The 23,407-nt window shown below is 43.9% G+C and overlaps 1 protein-coding gene across 1 annotated transcript in view; it reads left to right on the top strand.

Moving 5' to 3' along the window:
- otofa (otoferlin a) overlaps positions 1-20,891 on the top strand; it is a gene marked incomplete at its 3' end in the record, with an annotated part of 59,408 nt that extends 38,517 nt beyond the window's left edge. The window contains exons 33-42 of the mRNA XM_080854338.1: positions 351-478; positions 722-892; positions 8,128-8,288; positions 8,702-8,844; positions 9,808-9,896; positions 12,127-12,225; positions 16,362-16,603; positions 17,382-17,560; positions 17,811-17,911; positions 20,711-20,891. Of these exons, the coding sequence (XP_080710464.1) occupies positions 351-478; positions 722-892; positions 8,128-8,288; positions 8,702-8,844; positions 9,808-9,896; positions 12,127-12,225; positions 16,362-16,603; positions 17,382-17,560; positions 17,811-17,911; positions 20,711-20,891 (1,494 nt within the window). The remainder of the gene's footprint in view (positions 1-350; positions 479-721; positions 893-8,127; positions 8,289-8,701; positions 8,845-9,807; positions 9,897-12,126; positions 12,226-16,361; positions 16,604-17,381; positions 17,561-17,810; positions 17,912-20,710) is intronic.
- Between the last annotated feature and the right edge of the window lie 2,516 nt (positions 20,892-23,407).

Below are 23,407 nucleotides of genomic sequence, written 5' to 3'. Positions count from 1 at the left end.
TCTATATGATCATTTACACACTTTTAACAAATAAGTATGTCTTTGCTGTGAAGAGCTCACAGCGATGTTAATGCTATGTGATGGTCCAGAGATGACAATATTGCACTGTCGATGTAGCACACTTGTCGGTGCTATAAGCTCTGGATGTTTATCTATTTCCTTAGTACTGGAAGTTGGTTGAAATCACTGAGTTGTTTTTATAGCTTGTGTAATGTATTTGTAAACTTTTATCCAGATTCTGACAGATTTTTCCTGTTGATTTGAATGAAAATGATTTCCAAATGAATAACTGGAAATACACAGAGAGTCAGAGAAAGAGCAGATGTATAACTAGCACCCTGTTTCTGTAGGCCACTGACCTGCACCCTGCGGACATCAATGGCAAAGCTGACCCATACGTCGTCATCAAACTGGGCAAGACAGAGCTGAAGGACAAGGAGAACTACATCTCAAAACAACTCAATCCCATCTTTGGAAAGTGAGTTTGTTCTGGTATAAAACTACATTGAATCTCAAAAGCAAGAGCTTTATGTGCAAGAAACAGAATCCAGTGTTTGGGAAGTCTGTCAGCGTTCATTTCATCCTTGAACAAGAGTAGACTCTTTTCTACTGGCCTGACATGATTAAACATCACACACTGACGATGGCGTAAGGCCGAAATGCGTCTGTGCAAAATAAACTGGTCTCTTTCTCCTCATGTTGGTTTTTCTTCCTCTCCCAGGTCCTTTGACATTGAGGCCACATTTCCCATGGAATCCATGTTGACGGTGTCCGTGTACGATTGGGATCTGGTCGGCACGGATGACCTGATCGGAGAGACCAGGATTGACCTGGAGAACCGCTACTACAGCAAACACAGAGCCACATGCGGCATCGCAGCCAACTACTCTGTGTGAGGCCTCTATAACGTGACAAACACTCCACACACTCTGTTTGAGTTCAGTCTTTAACCTGACTAACACAACACACTTAGTTTGAGTTCAGTCTTTAACGTGACAAACACCACACACACTCATTTTGAGTTCAGTCTTTAACGTGATAAACACTCCACACACTTGTAGTATTTGTAGGTGAAGAAAGGGTAGACACGGAGACAGAAGGAAGGTACGTCTATTTGCCATTTACTTGGAACTCGAATGCCGGTATACAGTTAGTGGAGTGGCTTATACAGATACCGTAATTACCTTTATACTATGGCCAACCTTACCGTAGAACATATAAACTACTACACTCCTCCCTTCTAGATTAAAACCTAGATAACCAGACTACATACTTGATTGCATTAGTCATACCTTTAAACTACATATGCAGGGTTCAATTAACAGTAACATACCCTAAACTTCAGGAATATAGCAGTAAGCAGTCTGAACATAAATACTGACTTAATAAGTAATTATCTCTACATGAACATTTAGAGATTCAGGGCCCTATCTTGCCGATCAGAAACGCAAGTAGGACGGCGCCAAGCGCAAGTAGCTGTGTGGGCGGCTCTATGGCGCAGTTGCTATTTTAACGGCGGAAAAAACACACTTGCGTCCAGCGCAAGTGTCAAAAGGGTTGGTCCAAAGGAGGTTACTCAGCCATAGGTGTGGTTTGGGCGTAATATGCAATAAACCAATCCGAGCGTCATTTCACATTCCCTTTAAGAGCGAGGAGCGCATAGTCCATAGCGGCTTGTTATTTTGATGGCGGAATTACCTGGTGGAAGACCGGAAAAGTTCACAGCCGAGGAGACCGACGTGAGATTTACACCAATTTTTTGGCAAGCCATATATAATTACAAGGAAAATAAAGTATTTACCACTTGAGGAAATCATTGTGATATCCATATCCAAGATATTTTGAAAATAGGCATACATCTAGCGTAGCCTACACATTGACCCAAATGATTCAGGTTAATTGAAGCTGCGTGACATTTGATTTATTGTATGGCTTTGTAAAAAGCCGGGAGATAGATATATATGGGGATGCGAGAAACCCTCCAAAAGTAAGCAAAGTCAAGCAAGCATGTCAAGATATTGCCGTGATTGTTTCTGCAACGGGGCACCCGAAAACGTTGCCGAAAACGCTATAATGACGTCCGGAGACGTGGGACATCCAAGCTGGAAGGTAACACACGTTCTCGTGCCTTCACGGGAGGTGGATCTGCCTCGACCCAGGATCTGACGGCAGCAGAGGACATCGCCACGTCTACCCTCACGCCTGAGAGCCTGCAGGGATTTGGGGGCATGGAAATCGGCACCCAAGCCAGTGCACCAGCTGACCAAACCCAAGGTACATAAATAAAGTCCACATACACAAAGATGAGTTTACAAGATTTATAATAATACTGGCATTAAATAAATGCAACAAAGCCATACAATAAATCAAATGTCACGCAGCTTCAATTAACCTGAATCATTTGGGTCAATTGTGTACGCTAGATGTATGCCTAGTTTTAAAATGTCTTGGATACGGATATCACAATGATTTCCTCATGTGGTAAATACTTTATTTTCCTTGTAATTATATATGGCTTGCCAAACAATTGGTGTAAATCTCTCGTGAAGACGACAGAAGTAAAGTGTAGCCTATAGGTCCTATACTGTGCGGGCAAGCACATGCGCCCTTAAAATAGCGTTCTGAATATGCGTTACAGACTTTAGACATTGCGCCTCACATTAGACCAGCTTTTTTTTGGTCAATGGCGCACGGCGCACGGCGTTGTTTTGAAACTGCAAAATACCACTTGCGCCAGAGAAACGCCTTCTCTGTTCCGCCCCCGCCCATGTCGACGCAAGTTCATTTCGAAGCGCGCCTCTGGAGGGAAAATCGCGCTGTGCGCCGGGTGCAAGATAGGAATTATACATGCGTCGGTGACAATGTCAATTGCGCTGGGTGCAAGATAGGGCCCTCAGTCTTTCTGGTGCTGTTCGCTGTCTTTCAGGATAGCGACGCTCAGGTTGAGCTTCCAGAGATGCATCACCAGCTGCATCTTCTTGCTCCGTGCTTTCTGCTTGGTCCTCAGAGCTTGCTGTGTAGTCCAGGGAATCGCTGTCATCCATTCTGCTTGGACGTGTTGAAGCTTTAGATGCACAAAGGTGATCCACATGCACCTTGACTTGGCGTTGACCTATTTGCACTACATAGGTCAGAGGTCCTTTTCGTTGTAGAATTTCCCCTGGAATCCACAGTTTCTTAGGATGTCTGAAATCTCGAACTAACACCCTCTCTCCCAGATTAAACATCCGGAGAGGCTTTGCCCGCTTGTCATGAGCCTTCTTCTGTTGTAGCTGATGCTTGACCACCACTTCTGATATGTCCGGCTTCAGTAATGACAGGCGAGTGCGTGGTTGTCTTTTCAGGAACAATTCAGCCGGGGTGCGTTCAGTAACTGTGTGAGGAGTGTTTCGATATGTGAACAGGAACCGAGCAAGCCGTAGATGGGGTGACACAGACTGTGCTTCCAGTCGTGTCCAAGCTTTCTTGAAGGTCTGTACTGCTCGTTCTGCGGCTCCGTTAGACGCAGGATGGTAAGGTGGTGTGAGAACATGGCGAACTCCATTATTCTTGAGAAACTGCTCAAACTCTGTCGATGTAAATGGAGGGCCATTGTCTGACACGAGCACCTTTGGCAAACCATATGACGCAAAGAGGTGTCGGAGAAGATTTGCAGTCTTCTCTGCTGTTGTCAGTTGTGTAGGCAGGACTTCTAGCCATTTGGAATAGACATCTACTACCACCAGGTAGTGCTGCTTGTTGATTTCTGCGAAGTCTACATGTATCCTTTCCCACGGTGTTGTAGCCCATGCCCAAGGATGAAGAGGTGCTGCAGCAGGTCTGTTCAATGTAGTCTCACACGCTGCACACTGACTCACATGATTCTCTATCTCTTGGTCTAGTGCAGGCCACCACAGGAAACTTCTAGCTAGTGCCTTCATCCTTGTCATTCCTGGATGTCCCTCATGCACATCTGACAGAATACGCTGCCTGAACTTCGGCGGTATAATGACCCTAGACCCCCAAAGAATACATCCCTGGTCTGTAGACAACTGTTCCTTCCTCAAGAAAAATGGCTTGAGCTCTGGATTTGGCACAAACTTTGGCCATCCTGACAATGTCAGATCCAGGACCTTAGAGAGGATTGGGTCAAGTCTAGTTTCTTCTGCTATGTCTTTGGCAGACACCGGCAACTGCTCAACATGGGACACACAGAAGGCTTCATTCTCATCTGTGCTTTCATCAGCGTCCTGCTTGCATGGAAGACGTGACAACGCATCTGCATTGGCGTGGTCACTGGAACGTCTATACTGGATGTCATAGTCATATGCCAGTAGGATTAAGGCCCAGCGTTGCATGCGGAGTGCAGCAAGAGTTGGAACTGCTGATTTGGGGCCTAGCATGGTCAAAAGTGGCTTATGGTCCGTCAAAAGCACAAACTTCCTTCCATACAGGTACTTATGGAATTTCTTGACACCGAATATTATGCTCAATGCTTCTTTTTCAATTTGAGCATAATTTCGCTCACTTGATGACAGAGTCCTTGATGCAAAAGCAATTGGTTGCTCTTCACCAGAGGGTAGCACATGCGAAATTACTGCACCAACACCATATGGACTGGCGTCACATGCTAGCCTAAGAGGCTTCTCTGGGTCATAGTGTGCAAGACACTTACTGTTTAGGAGACGCTGTTTGCAGGCTTTGAATGCGTCTTCACATTTCTCAGACCATGTCCATGGTGTGTCTGTGTGTAGCAGCTGGTGAAGTGGATGCAGTAATGTTGATACATTTGCCAAGAACTTTCCATAATAATTAAGCAATCCCAGGAATGATCTTAGCTCTGTAACATTCTGTGGAGCTGGTGCGTTTACTATGGCTTCTACCTTGCTTGCTGTTGGGTGAAGTCCTTGTGCATCAATTCTGTATCCGAGGTACTCCACTGAATCTTGCAAGAATGCACACTTTGATTTCTTGATCCTTATTCCATGCTTTTCCAGTCTTTGCATGACTTCATCTAATATTAATAAATGTCTTTCTTTTGTAGGCGCTGAGACAAGGATGTCATCCATAAAGCACACTACATTCTCCATGCCATGAAGGATTTGGTCCATTGTGTGTTGGAACACTGCTGGAGCTGTGGAGACACCGTAGGCCAGACGGTGGTATCTGAAGAGGCCTTTGTGTGTGTGTATCGTCAGATACTGCTCTGATTCTGGATCAAGCTGCAACTGTTGATAAGCAAAGGACAGGTCAAGTTTACTGAAAACTCTTCCGCCGGCCAGAGTAGCAAATAAGTCCTCAGCGTTTGGTAGAGGATATTCCTCTGGGAGTATGCATCTATTCACCGTCACTTTGTAGTCACCGCACAATCTCACAGCCTTGTCTTTCTTTGGTACTACGACGATAGGTGCAGCCCAATCACTTCTTTCCACTTGGGTGATGATTCCGTTCTTCTGTAAGCGCTCAAGTTCTTTTTCCACTGCTTCCCTCAACGCATAAGGTACTGGTCGTGACTTGTGGAAGATTGGCTTGGCATTGCTCTGCACTCTGATCTTGGCTCTGAAGTCTTTAATCTTTCCATATCCGTCCTTAAACAAGTCTTTGTGCTTTTCAAGCATGTCTTGCAGTGTGAGTGGTTCAGTTCTCTGAAGGCTGAAGATCTTTTCCCAGTTCAGCTTTATCTTCTGCAGCCAATTTCTTCCCAGCAATGGCGGTTTACTTCCTTTAACCACAACAAGTGGCAACTTCCACTCTTGTTCCCCATACTTCACAGGCACCAGGACCTTCCCCAGCACAGGTATGGTATCTCCTGAATATGAAGACAGGTGAATGGCAGCTGGTTTTAGTGGGCAATTCTTCAGTTGCTTCTGATAAAGGGACTCTGGAATCAAAGATACTGAAGCACCCGTATCCACTTGCATTTTCACTGGTTTCCCAGATAACTCCATGCTGACAAAAATGCCATCCTTCTTTCCTTGTGCAGTGTATACTGTATATAATTCCAGCTCATTGTCATCAAGGTCTTCTGAGTCATCCGTTTCCCTGGTTGCTATGACCATTTGCGCTTTGTCTCTCTGTCTCATTTTCTTGCAGACTCTTTTCAAATGTCCAACTTTCCCGCATCCATGGCATGTTTCAGTGCGGTAGTGGCATTCAGTTGGTTGATGGTTATCTTTGCCACATCGATAGCACTGCCATTTCTCTGAAACCCGTTGTTTTCCTCTAGAATCATCCTGCCGGCCGTAACGTGAACTTTGACCTTTCATGTGATGTCGTCTGTCACTTGGAGTATTGAAGACTTTGTTAACTGCACCTTTTGGTGTCTCGGCGTGTTCTCTCAATTCTTTTGTGTCCTTGTAGGCCAATTCCAGAGCAAGTGTAATTTCACAGGCTTTTTGGAAAGTTAGGTCTTTTTCTGAGAGTAGCCTTTTGTGATACCGCTCCCCTAAGAGGCCACATACAAACTTATCCCTGAGTGCATCATTAAGAAATTGTCCAAAGTCACAAGTGCACGCTAGTTTCTTCAGTGCAAGGATATAGTCAGAGACTGATTCATCTTGCTTTTGCTGTCGTTTGTAGAATCGGAACCTTTCTGCTATCAAGATAGGCTTTGGCTTGAAATGCAGTGACATAGCTTTCGTGAGGCTATCGTAAGTCTCCTCACTGACTTTTTTCGGTGCAACCAAATTTTTAAGTAATCCATATTCGGTCGGACCCAAAACACTCAGGAATACATCCGCATTCTTTCCTGCATCAATGTCATTTGCAGACAGCCATCTTTCAAACCTTTCCAAATATGAATCAAAATCTTCTTTCTTACTGTCAAATTCTGGAACCTTTCCAATATATGCCATTTCTGCAGGTGTAGTCTAATTTGAATGTCACTGCAACTTTATAATTCTCCCTCTTTCAATACATTCTTCAGTTGACTGCCTTTTTAGTTAATCTCCGTTTTTTCTTTGTCAATTTAAACCACTTCCTTTTGTCTTGACAACGATTTTCCCTTTTTGTTACAGTCACTCACCACTGGATGGCGCTCTTGCGCTTTCAAATGTCGTGGCTTGCTTAGCATCGAAAACTATTTCAATAGCTAGCAACTACGGTTTCTTCTGAACCAGAAAACATGCAAAATCTTGCATTTAGGAGACGGTATACTCATCAAACATCTTTAGTTTTCATCACTGATGTGGATTCACTTCGTTACCTCGTCGCCACTGTAGTATTTGTAGGTGAAGAAAGGGTAGACACGGAGACAGAAGGAAGGTACGTCTATTTGCCATTTACTTGGAACTCGAATGCCGGTATACAGTTAGTGGAGTGGCTTATACAGATACCGTAATTACCTTTATACTATGGCCAACCTTACCGTAGAACATATAAACTACTACAACACTCAGTTGGAGTTCAGTCTTTAACGTGACTAACACCACACACACTCAGTTTGGGTTCAGTCTTTAACACGACAAACACTCCACACACTCCGTTTGAGTTCAGTCTTTAATGTGACTAACACCACACACACTCCGTTTGTATTCAGTCTTTAACGTGACAAACACTCCACACACTCAGTTGGAGTTCAGTCTTTAACACAACAAACACTCCACACACTCAGTTTGAGTTCAGTCTTTAACGTGACTAACACCACACACACTCATTTTGAGTTCAGTCTTTAACACGACAAACACTCCACACACACTCCGATTGGGTCCGGTTTTGTGTCATTCAAAGATGCCAAGCCACACTCACACTGTAGCATCCTCCAAGCATGCTACACTCTTTTTGGATTCAAACAGGCCACAGTCATGGTCTTTGGTCCAGGGGACCAAGGTTCAAAAGTTCTCTATCCAGCACACACAGGCTGATAAGGATGAGTTTGAAATATGATCCCCCTATTAGAATGGAAATATTTACTCCTTGAAGGGCATCCATGGCCTTTGGTCTGTAAAATTAGTTTCAGGGGCCTGTGTATAGATATGTTAATGTATAGATTGGTGTACAGTAAAGATGAAAGAAAAATCTTCCGTCTAAAAGTTACTTTGCCTCATTGTTGTCACGGTGACAGGTCTTATGATAGCTATTTTGATGCCTGTTGCTGTGTGTCACAGTGATCTAAAAAAAGACAGATAATGATGATGACTCTCTTCGTAGCCATGGTTACAACATATGGCGGGACCCTCAGAAGCCGACCCAGATCCTGGCCAAGCTGTGCAAGGACGGCAAGCTGGATGGGCCACACTACGGACCAGGGGGCAGAGTGAAGGTGGCCAACCGCATCTTCTCCGGCGCAACCGAGATCGAGGACGAGAACGGTACAGTTTAGAGTCCTGAGGTTGAATAATGATTTAATGTGAAATATAAAAAATAATAAAATACAAAATTGTGAAGTCTTGAGTTTTGAGTCGAGAGCTAGACGCGTTCAGGGAACACTCAGACTATTAAGATGAACTAGAAAATGAACCATCAGAAAAATGTCTGTACACTGAATCCTAAATAAGTAAAAAAAAAAAAAAAAAAAACATATATGTATTTGTCTGTTTTTATGTGTATTAATTGCATCTGTATGTGTGTGTGTATGAATATATAAATCTATGTACAGCACATCCATGTGTTAATGTGTATGTGCATGGACATTTGTGCTGAACTTCTGTTGTGTATGTCTGCCTGATATGTGGTTCCGGTGTGGTTCCTGTGTGGTTCCTGTGTGGCTCCTGCGGTTCTAAAGGCTTGAAGAAACAGACGGAGGAGCACCTGGCTTTGACGGTGCTGAAGCAGTGGGAGGAGATGCCCAAAGTGGGCTGCAAACTCATCCCAGAACACGTGGAGACCAGACCACTGCTCAACCCAGACAAACCTGGCATTGAACAGGTACACACACGGACATGCGTGCATAAGTGAGAGTATCAAACAGGAGTGTGCGTGTGTGTGTGTGTGTATTTGTGTGTGAGACTGAGGGTCTTTTTGTGACATGTATTTGACCACTGACAGTGGAGTGTGGAAATGAGAGTCTTTTGCTGATATGTTTGTTTGGTCATGAAATTCAGCTCCCCACACACTTAAGGCCGAATTATGCTACTCCGTTTCCAAGGAGACGGACACGGGAATGCCTTTCCGACATGGAAGGCACTCTCAGGGCACCTCGGAGAGACAGGCGTGCACCTCTGATTTTTCTGACTATCCGTCGGAATGTCGGATAGCCTTCGGATACCCCCTCACATTTCCTGTTTCATTCCCTATCTGTTCCTATTCTAATATAGAGTGTGGTTTCATATAGAGTGTATAACCCAGCAATCATCATTGCAAATATGAATATGACAAAAATACCAAATAAAATAAGAACTTATTCATGTAATTGAATTGTTTTTATTTGTTTATAATTTCTATAGTGTATGTAAGATAAGCATATCATTTTGTTATAGATTGCTACTATTTTTCCCACAAATAATACCTACCATGATGGAGATAAGTTTGTCTTTTCAAGTGGATGTAAAGCATTAGACACTCTCTATAATGTTATGCTACGTGCCTCCAAGACCCACGGGCTTAGGTGCAACTGAACCTGCTGCACCCCTTATAGTTACAGGAGGAGGTAAGTAAACAATTGACGACTTCCACACTTAAAGAAGTCATGGGGTAGGTCGCCTTTGACAAAAAAAAACGTTTGAATCGAATCCGTCCGTCCGTAACAGAGTCGGAGTAGCATAATTCGGCCTTAAAGAATGTTCTCTACACCCTTTCATAAAGAGTGCCCTCCACTGTATCAGACCCTACCCCTTCATTAAGAGTTTCCTCCGCAGCCACAAGTGTGACTTTTTTCTGCCATGTTTTTAGGGTAGTCTTGAGATGTGGGTTGACATGTTTCCGATGGACATGACTGCACCAGGACCTGCCATTGACATATCACCACGGAAACCAAAGAGGTACACTCCACCACATTATGGGTCCCTTATATAGTGAGATAAGTAAAACTAGCAATGAAAAATCTGATGAATATTTCAGTCAGTACATCATTTGAGTCCGGATGCATTGATTCACTAAGGCTTGCCGTGTCTGAATAGATGAGCAGTATCTTTTTCAGCTCTCCTCTGGTGCTCTGTATCTGTTTGGAGAGGCCACTGTATGGTATTTCACCAAAAATTAGTCGGTGGTAGAACTGTTGAATTAAAGCAATATGCATCTTGTTTTTGCGGGGTTGGTAAAGGTTATGCTCACAGCTGTGATTACCTGCAACACTTTTTTCCCTTCTCTTCTCACCCCGGGTCCCACCCACGCACACTCTCCATCAGTGGGATACGTCTTGTATTCTTAGGTGTTCTTTAGTCACAGGGGCGAATGCTGAGAATGAATGCTTTAGACTAGTGTGGTGTGAATACTATAGACTGGTGTGAATGGCACTGACTGGTGTGAATACTATAGACTGGTGTGAATGGCACTGACTGGTGTGAATACTATAGACTGGTGTGAATGCCACTGACTGGTGTGAATACTATAGACTGGTGTGCATGCTACTGATTGCAGTGGAGACGGAATACTATGTCAGAGTCATCAATCACACCAGTCTGTGTGTGATGACTCTGAATACTATTAACTGATACGAGTGCTGTAGACTGGTGTGAATGCTACTGATTGCAGTGGAGACGGAATACTATAGACTGGTGTGAATGCTGTAGGCTGGTGTGAATGCTACTGACTGGTGTGAATGCTATAGACTGGTGTGAATGCTGTAGACTGGTGTGAATGCTGTAGACTGGTGTGAATGCTGTAGACTGGTGTGAATACTGTAGACTGGTGTGAATGCTGTAGACTGGTGTGAATGCTGTAGACTGGTGTGAATGCTGTAGACTGGTGTGAATGCTGTAGACTGGTGTGAATGCTGTAGACTGGTGTGAATACTGTAGACTGGATGCTGTAGACTGGTGTGAATGCTGTAGACTGGTGTGAATGCTGTAAACTGGATGCTGTAGACTGGTGTGAATGCTGTAAATTGGATGCTGTAGACTGGTGTGAATGCTATAGACTGGTGTGAATGCTACTGATAGCAGTGGAGACTGGTGTGAATGCTGTAGACTGGTGTGAATGCTGTAGACTGGTGTGAATACTGTAGACTGGTGTGAATGCTGTAGACTGGTGTGAATGCTGTAGACTGGTGTGAATGCTGTAGACTGGTGTGAATACTGTAGACTGGATGCTGTAGACTGGTGTGAATGCTGTAGACTGGTGTGAATGCTGTAAACTGGATGCTGTAGACTGGTGTGAATGCTGTAAACTGGATGCTGTAGACTGGTGTGAATGCTATAGACTGGTGTGAATGCTACTGATAGCAGTGGAGACTGGTGTGAATGCTGTAGACTGGTGTGAATGCTGTAGACTGGTGTGAATGCTGTAGACTGGTGTGAATGCTGTAGACTGGATGCTGTAGACTGGTGTGAATGCTGTAGACTGGTGTGGATGCTGTAGACTGGTGTGAATGCTGTAGACTGGTGTGAATGCTGTAGACTGGTGTGAATGCTGTAGACTGGTGTGAATGCTGTAGACTGGATGCTGTAGACTGGTGTGAATGCTGTAGACTGGTGTGGATGCTGTAGACTGGTGTGAATGCTGTAGACTGGTGTGAATGCTGTAGACTGGTGTGGATGCTGTAGACTGGTGTGAATGCTGTAGACTGGTGTGAATGCTGTAGACTGGTGTGAATGCTGTAGACTGGTGTGAATGCTATAGACTGCAGGGGAGACTGGATGCTGTAGACTGGTGTGAATGATGTAGACTGGTGTGATTGCTGTAGATGGGTGTGAATGCTATAGACTGGTGTGAATGCTACTGATAGCAGTGGAGACTGGTGTGAATGCTGTAGACTGGTGTGAATGCTGTAGACTGGTGTGATTGCTGTAGATGGGTGTGAATGCTATAGACTGGTGTGAATGCTACTGATAGCAGTGGAGACTGGTGTGAATGCTGTAGACTGGTGTGATTGCTGTAGATGGGTGTGAATGCTACTGATAGCAGTGGAGACTAGATGCTGTAGACTGGTGTGAATGCTGTAGACTGGTGTGAATGCTGTAGACTGCAGGGAAGACTGGATGCTGTACACTGTCCAGAGCGTCAGTCAGTTGTCCAGTGCTTACCATGTCCCTTCCCTCCACTTCTTGCCAGATATGAGCTCAGGGTGATTATATGGAATACAGACGAGGTAATTCTGGAAGACGATGATTACTTCACAGGGGAAAAGTCCAGTGACATATTTGTCAGGGGGTAGGTATGGGTGGGTGTGCGAAGATGTGTGCTGGTTTGATGTTAATCTTTTTTTTATTTGTTTGTTTTGTTTCGTTTTGCTGTTGTTTCTGTTTGTGTATGTGTGTCTCTCTTTCTTTTTTCTGTTTGTTGCCATTTCTCTCTTTTTTTTGTACGTCTTTGTCATTCTTTGGTTGGTTTCCGTCTGTGTTTGTTTGTTTGTTTGTTTGTTTGTTGTGTGTTTGTTGTGTTCTCCCTGGCCTCCTGCATCATGGCTGCTCTTTAGTTATGAGCTGCGGGTTATAATTTGGAACACTGAGGACGTAGTTCTAGAAGACGATGCTTTCATGACAGGAGAGAAGATGTCTGACATCTATGTCAGGGGGTAAACATGATTCCATCGCATGGCTCGCGCCCAGCTGACCTATCAGCACCCAGCACTTGCTGTTGCAGCCCCCCCCCCCCCTGCATTTAGCTGTCCTATGAAATCACATTACACCTCACAAGCTTGCACACACAATGGAGGCCACTCAGGACCATATCAGTTAAACAGATAGTGTGATTGTTTTCCTAACACTATGTTAAAGGCGATCTTGTAATCGTTGACATTTACATTCAAGCAATCGAAAAGTAAATGCTGAATTTGGATCAGGGTAGCCTAACCATATTTCATTTTGAGTGTGGTTCTGGGATCAAAATCTATAAAAAAGAATAAGCTATTGTAGCACATTCAAATGTTTCCTTATTTTAACAAATATTTGCTTAATATGGTATGGTCTTGGGGTCCACCACAACTACATTTTTAGGGTTCCACAGCTCTGGAGCTTTGAGACCTGGGGCTTCTCCATGATCCTGCATGGAAGAATTGGATGAATGCCTGCATGTCTGCACTCTCACACCAAGCCGCAGTGCTATCAAAGACATCCTACGCTATCACAGATGTCTTACAATATCACAGACCTCCTACACTATCACAGACATCCTACACTATCACAGATGTCTTACAATATCACAGACTATCCTCTGCTATCAAAGACATCCTACACTATCACAGATGCCTTACAATATCACAGACTATCCTCTGCTATCAAAGACATCCTACACTATCACAGATGCCTTACAATATTACAGACTATCCTATGCTATCAAAGACATCCTACACTATCACAGATGCCTTACAATATCACAGACTATCCTATGCTATCAAAGACATCCTACAGTATCACAGATGCCTTACAATATCACCGACATCCTACGCTATCAAAGACATCCTACACTATCACAGATGCCTTACAATATCACAGACTATCCTACGCTATCAAAGACATCCTACACTATCACAGATGTCTTACAATATCACAGACTATCCTACGCTATCAAAGACATCCTACACTATCACAGATGCCTTACAATATCACAGACTATCCTATGCTATCAAAGACATCCTACACTATCACAGATACCTTACAATATCCTACACATCCTACACTATCACAGACATCCTACAATATCACAGATGTCTTACAATATCACAGACTGTCCTATGCTATCACAGACCTCCCACACTATCACCGACATCCCACACTATCACAGATGTCTAACAATATCACAGACAATCCACTTATCACAGAGGTCCCACATTAACACTTACGGTAGGTTTCACAGCTATAAACTTGGTTCTCTCTTTGAGGTTAAAGTTGCTTCACACTTTACCACGCACTATTACCCACCCCACACTCTCTCACAAATACACACACACACACACACACACACACACACACACACATATGCATACACCATGGCTTTGCGCTTAGCATCTGTGCTGACGTTGCCATGGTGACATGATTACCATGGTGAAAGTGTCAGCCCTGGCTCCTCCCCCAGGTGCTGTCGTGTCACAGTCATCAGTACTGGGAGTTGCTCTCTCTCAGAGGGCTCCAACTTGGGCACTTATTATTCATCTCAGACTTCATCAGCCCCGCAGGCTGGCTGTCAGTGTCACAAAGCCCACTGCCACAGTTAGATGCACATGAGCATGATAGAGTAGAGGGCATAGTGAGATAGAGAGAGGGAGATAGTGACAGAGGGAGAGAGAGAGGAAGATAGTGACAGAGGGAGAGAGAGAGAGAGAGAGGGCGAGAGAGAGAGGGAGATAGTGACAGAGGGAGAGAGAGAGAGGGTCAGCAGCTTTGACAGTAAGACAAATAGATTTTGCACACTATCTGGCTGTCAGTGTCACAAAGCCCACTGCCACAGTTAGATGCACATGAGCATGACTAGTGAGTAGAGGGCATAGTGTGTGCGGCCAGCAGCTTTTGACAGTAAGACAAATAGATTTAGCACAATATCCAGTTCATCGATACATCTGAATTATTAAAGGACATTCCTCTCCGCACACATGACACCTGCAGGAAATGGGGTTAACTTCTCCCTCTCTCTCTCTCCCTCCCTCTCTCTCTCTCTCTCGCTCTCTTTCTTTCCCTCTCTCTCTCTCTCTCTCTTTCTCGGCGGGAGTAGATTTCCTCCATGGCTGTGTATGTTCAGCTCACCCCTGCACTCACTATGCTTGGCCTCCTCAGCTCCACGGGGGAAAAAGATGGCCACCTCTGCATGCCACAACCCCAGATCTTTTTCTGCAGTTAGGACAGAGCGAGAGTGCCGAAGTCATGTGATGCATAACTAATCAAGGTCATGAAAGATATTAGGACTCATCAGGTTAGCGTAGCCTCAGAGCCATCTCAGGTTCATCAGGTTAGCGTAGCCTCAGCGCCATCTCAGACTCATCAGGTTAGCGTAGCTTCAGTGCCATCTCAGGTTCATCAGGTTAGCGTAGCCTCAGCGCCATCTCAGACTCATCAGGTTAGCGTAGCCTCAGTGCCATCTCGACTCATCAGGTAAGCGTAGCCTCAGTGTCATCTCCGACTCATCAGGTTAGCGTAGCCTCAGTGCCATCTTAGACTAATCAGGTTAGCTTAGCCTTAGAGCCATATTAGACTCATCAGGTTAGCTTAGCCTTAGTGCCATAATAGACTCATCAGGTTAGCTTAGCCTTAGTGCCATATTAGACTCATCAGGTTAGCGTAGCCTCAGTGCCATCTCAGCCTCAGCAGGTTAGCGTAGCCTAAGCGCCATCTCAGACTCATTTGCCTTGGTTTGCTTTAAGGACTTTCTTGTCACGGAGATGAACGAACCGGGTTTATGCAAAATAACATTCTGTGTGTGCGTGTGTGTGTGTGTGTGTGTGTGTGTGTGTTTGAAGAGGTTGTTTTTCTGTTTTCCAGAGCATACCAGCTGTCCCCTGTTTTAATGCTAAAGGCCTGTTTTGCATGACCTAATGTGACCCTCCAATTCCAAATTAGGCTTTTATTGAATCCTTCATCCCAAGAAGTGAACAAATTCAACAATCCATTACCTATCAGTTATTTGCCAATAGTAACAGCAAATAAAACCTTTAAAAGTGCATTAATGCAAAAGGTGCATGAATTTAACATGACTCTTTTGAGCACATAACCACTGGTTTCTAACTGGAAGGTCACATTTAGCTTGTAACTACACTATAAAGTAATTTTAAGCACTATTTTTTCTTTCATTTAATACATTTTATCTTTAAATATAACGTATTCCCTTCTCATAATTACTGACTGTTAGCATGTGTATAAGAAGCATTTCTACATAACCGTATCAATCCTTGCGTGCAGGCACAATCTCTAAGCCAAATGAATTACATTCCAAATACTTAAGACCTTACATGCATAGAGAAACAGGAAATTGCAGTGTACAGTAAAATCCCTCAGAGGACCTTAGGTTAGGTGAGACTAAGCTGTGTGAAATACACACTGGTTGTCTTAGTAGACAGGAGAAAGAAGACACATGTCTAGCTTGGTACTTGCCAAGATGTTCAATGTCCTCAAGAGACCAGACTGTGGATTTTCCACACAGAAAAGAGATCAAATCTACCACAACCTCTTTAATGTGAAAACCACCAGGCCCTGAGATGCTTCTGTGCGCCGGGTCAACTTAGAGATTTACGCCTGCGCGCTTGAACAGCTGTTTCACAGACCTCACACAATAAAAGCACAGCCTCAGTTGTATTGTCACTGTGAGTTAACTGGGTTGTGTTTCGTCCCTGACTAAATGACATGGCTGCCCTTGCACAGCTGGTTGAAGGGTCAGCAGGAGGATAAGCAGGATACAGATGTCCACTACCACTCTCTGACTGGCGAGGGCAATTTCAACTGGCGCTACGTCTACCCCTTCGACTACCTGATGGCCGAGGAGAAGATCGTCATGTCCAAGAAGGAGTCCATGTTCTCTTGGGATGAGACCGAGTACAAGATCCCCGCAAGGCTTACCATGCAAGTCTGGGACGCAGACCATTTTTCTGCCGACGACTTCCTGGGTACTGTCCATTTCGGAAATAAATCACTGCCACTCCGCCGATTAGTGTGTTGTTGCTAATTAGGCATCCTTGAGCTTAAGAAGACAAGCAGATGAAGACTTACACTGAGCAACCACTGCAAAAGCGAGTCTCGCATTATTAAATCTGTCCATTTCAGTTGAAAGTTTCATTATAGAATAGAATAGAAAAGCCTTTATTGTCTTCTATTTTCTATTTTTCTATTTTCTTGCTGTAATGTGGTATGATCATGACAGTGTGGTTTTAAAGGTACAGTGTGTAGTTTTTAGTGGCATCTGTTAGTAGAAATGGAGTATACTATTCATAATTATGTTTTCATTTGTGTATAACCTGTAACTATGGATTGATTTGTTTGCTTAGAATGTGCCCTTCGTATTTACATAGGAAGAGGAACTTCTGCTAATCAATCATTTATGCTTTCACACTGACAGGGTCAATTCTTGCCTCTGAGGCCTAAACATAGGCCTACATACAGTACCAGTCAAAAGTTTGGACACACCCTCACATTTTTTGAGAAGTTTTTTCTTTACTTTTATTATTTTCTTCATGGTAGATAACACTTTTTTTGTTTAGTACACCATTCCATACGAGTTCTTTGCTAGTTAAAATATCTTCAGTATTAATCTAAAATGTAGAAAATAATAAAAGTAAAGAAAACACTTAAAGTTAAAAATTAAAGGTCTGTCCAAACTTTTGACTGGTACTGCAGGCGGCAGCCATTTTGTTTCTTCATCATATGATCTGCCACTCTTCCATGTAGGTGCGATAGAGCTGGATCTGAACCGGTTCACGCGTGGGGCGAAGACGGCCAAACAGTGCTCCCTGAACATGGTGCTGAACGAGCAGGAGCTCCCCACCATCTCCATCTTCAAACAGAAGAGAGTCAAGGGCTGGTGGCCGTTCGTAGCACGAGACGAGAACGACGAGCTAACGCTTACGGTGAGACAAATTAGATAAATTGAGATCAATTACTTGAACTGAACTGAATATAATGTAAGCAATGCGGAAATTCGGAATGTGGAAATTATACCATTCCTTTTTGATATCAAGTCTGCTGGAGTATGCTAAGATCAGCGATATGCTAACATGGTAAAGGCATTACGCTTATGCTAAAATCAGCACCTTCACAACTGCTGCGTGGGTGTGTGTGTGTGTGTGTGTGGGTGTGTGTGTGTGCTAATGCCTCCAGGGTAAAGTGGAAGCAGAGCTTCATCTGATGACTGCGGAGGAGGCAGAGAAGAGTCCAGTTGGGCTCGGACGCAATGAGCCAGACCCTCTGGAGAAACCCAAGTAAGTGATGCCTACTGCACAGTTTTCCCAAATGCTTATACTATTTTTATATCAGGAAGGTTGTTGCAAATAAAGTAGTGGTTAGGCTCACATACCGCCAACTTTTTTTTACATGTCATCACAGATAAGGTAAAGGAATCACTGTTGTACGGGTTAGGTTGACAAGGTTAGGTTGTGTAGTGCTAAGACTATTTGTTTGAGCTTAAACCACCTCCTTAGTTCTACAGATACATCTGTGTGTAACAGCATTCATATTCCCTGAGTCTGTTCCTCTCTCTCAGCACACACACACACACACACACACACACACACACACACACACACTCACACTCACACCCACACTCACACACACACACACACACACACGCACACACACACACACACACCCACATTCACACATACATACACACACACACACTCACACCCACACATGCACACACACATTCACACATACATACACACACACACACACACACACACACACACACACACACACACACACACACACACACACACACACACCCACATTCACACATACATACACACACACACACACACACTCACACCCACACATGCACACACACATTCACACATACATACACTCACACACACTCACACACACACACACACACACTCACACACACACACACACACACCCACCCACATTCACACATACATACACACATACACAGACACACTCTCACACACACCCACACATACACACACATACACTCTCTGCTGTTTCCCTCTCTTCTTCTGTGTTATGCTCATCAGCCTTACTCCTTATCTCCTCCTCTGTCATCTCCCTCTCCCTGGCACCCCATGTGTCTCCCCTTCCTCTCTTCTTCACTCTGTATTTCCCAACTCCTCCTTGTCTTGTCTCTTGTCTCCTTCTGACCCCCCCCCCACCCCCCCTTTCCCCCCCCGCGTATTCCTTATCTGTCTCCTTTCCAATTCCCACCCATTCTTCCCCCTTTTCATGGCCATGGTCATTCGGTGAAGTCGGCCGGACACGAGTCTCATGTGGTTCATGAACCCGCTGAAGTCCGTCCGGTACTTCATCTGGCACAATTACCGCTGGCTGATCCTGAAGGCTCTGGGGACGCTGCTGCTGCTGCTGCTGCTGGGCCTCTTCCTGTACTCCATCCCCGGATACCTAGTCAAGAAGATGCTGGGGGCCTGAGGAGAAAAGAGAGAGAGGGAGGGAGGGCGAAACCCCGCCGGTAGCCTCTAGTCTCTAAAAAGCGCTACCATACCTCCACTCGCTGTACTGTCCTTTCACCGTCTCTGTCTCTATGTCTGTCCTCACTGACAATGCTTCAACCAGGCAAAGGAGTGTTCAGTCCATTAGTGTACTGTAGCCAATAGTTCCTGTGCAACAGAGGCTGGTGTGTGCAGAGCTGAGCAGACTGTCAGTGTTGGGAAAGTTCACTTTATACATGAACTAGTTCAGTTCATAGTTCACACATTTTAAAATGAACTAGTTCAGTTCATAGTTCATAATTCAAAAATTTGAACTAAGTTCACAGCTCCAAAAAATGAACTAGTTCAGTTCTTTTTCTCAATATGTTGCGAGCTAAAAACAAAAATCTAAATCTCTATATGTCTGCAATACCGCTTTCGGCCTCTATGCCACCTTGGCGCTCTCACACTTGCCAGGCATTGACAGTAAAATAAAGCACACGCAGCGATTTGAAACTGTTAAATGTGTGTTTTTCGCCTGGAAGTCTCTAGAAATCTGGCACCTTATTGAACGAAATTAAAAAGAGTGAACGTGCCGTTCACAGACACCAGAATGAACACGTTCACAGTATCGTTCATCAGGGAATAATACAGAACGTTCAGTTCACGTTCACCAAAATTATGAACGAGTTCATGAACTTTCGTTCAATGAACGCGTTCAGGTACAACACTGCAGACTGTAATCCTCAGTCACCAGTGCCTCAGGAGACATGATGGCAGCTGATGCTGACACCAGATGGAGAGTGCGTTCGAAACGGCTTAAATGCTGTCTCAGCAGGGTGTCTAACTGGGCCGTCGTTTGAAACAATTGTACTCTCTTTTCCAGTCTAGTGAGATGACTTCAAACTTCCAGTGTCGTTCAAAACAATTGTACTCTTTTTTCCAGTCTAGTAAGATGACTTCAAACTTCCAGCGTAACAATCTTTTTTTAAGGCAGTATCGATGTTGCCTAGATGCTGCCCATTACCCATAAATCTGTGCGGCAGCTCCCTCCAGCAACTGCAAATTGTAAACAAAAAGTGAGACATCTATTATGGCAACCTTCTGTTTCGAACGCACTCAGAGTATTGTCACTGGTGTTACGCTCAGTTGGAAACTAGGAGGAAAGAACAGCGCTCACATGCAAGTTGTACCCTTTTCACAGCTCTGATAGTGGAAGACAAATGTAACCCAGCCCGGTGAGAAAATGTCTACAACTAGAACTAAAGATCACAAAACTCAGTTGGAAACGCTGCTCCTCGCCTACATGTTTGAACATTGCTCCTGGTCCTGATCCCATCCCTCTCTCTGTCTGCCCTCGGCCATGTTTCATACTCTGTCTTCTGTTGACCATTCCACATGTCACAGCTTCGGATACAAACAAACAAGGTTTTATTCTGTACTGTGCTCGTTTGCCGATTGCTTATATCCAGATTGTAATCTCAGTACTAGTATCACTGGCTGCTAACCACTAATACCTCTCTTTCTCCACCTCTATCTCCATCCCAACCCTCACCCCATCACCCCTGCTTCCCCGGCCTAACCTCCCCTCTCCTCTCCTCCTGCCCCCCCTAACAGCCGCCCCGACACAACCTTCCTCTGGTTCCTGAGTCCCCTGAAGGCTATACGCTACCTGATCTGCCATCGCTACAAGTGGCTCATCTTCAAGATCGTTCTGGCTATGCTGCTCCTCCTCATGCTCGGCCTCTTCCTCTACAGCATGCCCGGATACATAGTCAAGAAGCTGCTCGGAGCATAGGGTCAATCAGATTGGGGGGGAGGGGGTGGTTCATGGTTAAGAAGCTGCTCGGAGCATAGGGATCGATCAGATTGGGGGGGGGGAACATGGTCAACATGCTGCTGTGAGTCTAAGAGGTCAAAGGTTAGGAGGAAGGAGGGGATGGGATACATCTTCACAAAGCTGCTGGAAGCCTGAGGGGGTGTGGCTAAGGGGGGGGGGGGGGATACATAGTTAAGAAGCGGATCAGAGCATAAGGGGTGGGGCTTATGGAGGTGGGGAGAGAGTAAATAGTCAAGAAACATAAGGGGCGGAGCTCAGGGGGAGGGAATACACGATCAGTAAGCTGCTGGAAGCCTGAGGGGGTGGGGCCAGGGGGGGGGGCAGACAAAGCTTCCATTTTTATCACAGAATTAAGAACTTGAATGCAGGAACTTAGTACTCGCAATAGAACTCTGAGGTCATGTGCCATTGGGTAGCTCGCTGTTAGGATAAATCACAAATGTCCAAAAGGGATTATTTCTTCTCACATCTCCTATTATCTGACAATGATCAGGGGTTCCAAATCAATCACCAAATAATGAAGGGTTATTATCCAACAGGCATTTCTATCTTAATCACCTGGGAATAAATGACACTGGAAAAGTCAATGGGTGTCTATTAGGGTTTGAAAAATAACATAAAAATTATACATTTTTATTTCATGGTGATTTTTATGACACTCAAGGTCACCTAACATCAACACGGTCAATAAAAACACAATAAGATCAAGTAAGATTTTCAACAAAATAAAATAAAAAGATGAGTTTAAAGAGCACTTTGGAAGTGGGTAATGAAGTCCAGTGCACGGATGTGTAAAGGAAGTGAATGATAGTGACAGTGTACTGCGCATAAACAGGCTGATATTCAAATACTCCACTTAAAGCACAATGGCTACTCCTCTCCTGACCATAGAGATATTAGAGGCACTGATCTGATCATAGAGGCAATCCTTTCTGTGCAACAGGGAACTACAAAATGCTGGATTCTCACAACATGCGATTAAAATGGTGGTTTTCACTCACGTTCAGAAGCTCCATTGAAAGTCTTGTTTGCTTCTAACTGTTTTGATCGACTTAACCCTAAAAGACCTTTTCATTTTGTAGATTTTTGCTGCTTCCGAAAAAACATATTTTTTAAACATCGACTGTTGACCTTGTGGCCGTGAATAATGTTCATAGTTAAAGCTGGAATTATTCGATGTCACTTTAATCATCAAAGTGCTAACATAAGCAAGCCCAGAAATGACGTGGATTTGCTTGTTTTTGATTACAACGTTTTCTCGAAAGGTTTATCGGGCCTTATAAGTTTACATTTAAAATTGTATTTGTCTCAATGGCTGAATGTTGGCCTCAAAGAAAGAAAAGATTTTGAGAAACTAGCATTTTCCATGAAATCACATTTTGACACAAACATTTTAATACTGAAAAAAGAAAATATAAAATAGAAGTCTATTTTATTATGTATTTCAAGTCGCATATGTAACAAATTATTAGGCACTGTATACATTTTCATGAACACAGAAGGCCATAATCCTAATGGTACACCAAAAGTTGAGTTTGAGAAAGACTTGATGTTACAACATGGGCTCTTACCATATGAGGGATGTAAAGCAATCTGTAAGTATTTTAAATTTCTGGGTGACAATCCTCCTTAATTCAGTGTTTGTGATTGATTGAATGCAACTGCACTAAGCAAGCATGCAGTGTCTGAACACACTCGTATCTATAGATAGGAAAAATGTATTTTATAACAAGGTTGCAAGTGTCTATTAGAGTGTTATCCTTTGATGCTACTTGTTGCCTTGAACATTGCACTTTAGAGTCAGTCCCGTCCAGTGGTTATGCTAACCTGAACTACTTCCGACCAGGTCAAACCACCGTTTTCCTTCCTAAGTGATGTAGTAGCTTTAAGACACACACAAACGCACTCACACATATACACACACACACACACACACACACACACACACACACACACACACACAGACACACACACACACACACACACACACACACACACACACACACACACACACACACACACACACACACACACACACACACAGGTGAACAGGTGGTTAGGGTTGGAGTAAATGTGCTGTAACTGAATGTGTTATTAACAGCGAGACGGTACTGAAACATTGAGTCCATCATGAAGCACAGCTGGTACCCTTAAGGCCCCTATGTCCGTCGGTTATGTTGGTTTGCTGTGTCATTTAGTTGTAGATCTTGCTTGCCTATTTCGTCATGTTGTTGTTGCTTTTTTTTGTATCCCTAAGTTACAAACCAAACTAATACACTGCACTACCTTTTGCTTGGTGACATGAAATTGTTAATTTATATATCTTTGTTTTCCAGTGTGCAATATTTATTTATTTATTTATTTATTTATTTGTTTTTGTCTGTATGAAATGAAATGAAAATAAAATAAGACACATTTAAGTAAAAATGTCTTAGTTATGGTATTGATATGGATGCTTGTGTGTGCTTGTGTGT

The sequence above is a fragment of the Sprattus sprattus genome (assembly GCF_963457725.1).
Source record: "Sprattus sprattus genome assembly, chromosome: 16".
In the NCBI taxonomy this organism is placed as follows: Eukaryota; Metazoa; Chordata; class Actinopteri; order Clupeiformes; family Clupeidae; genus Sprattus; species Sprattus sprattus.
Note: the sequence above shows the minus strand (reverse complement) of the source record. Positions and strands in the feature narration are given on the sequence as shown.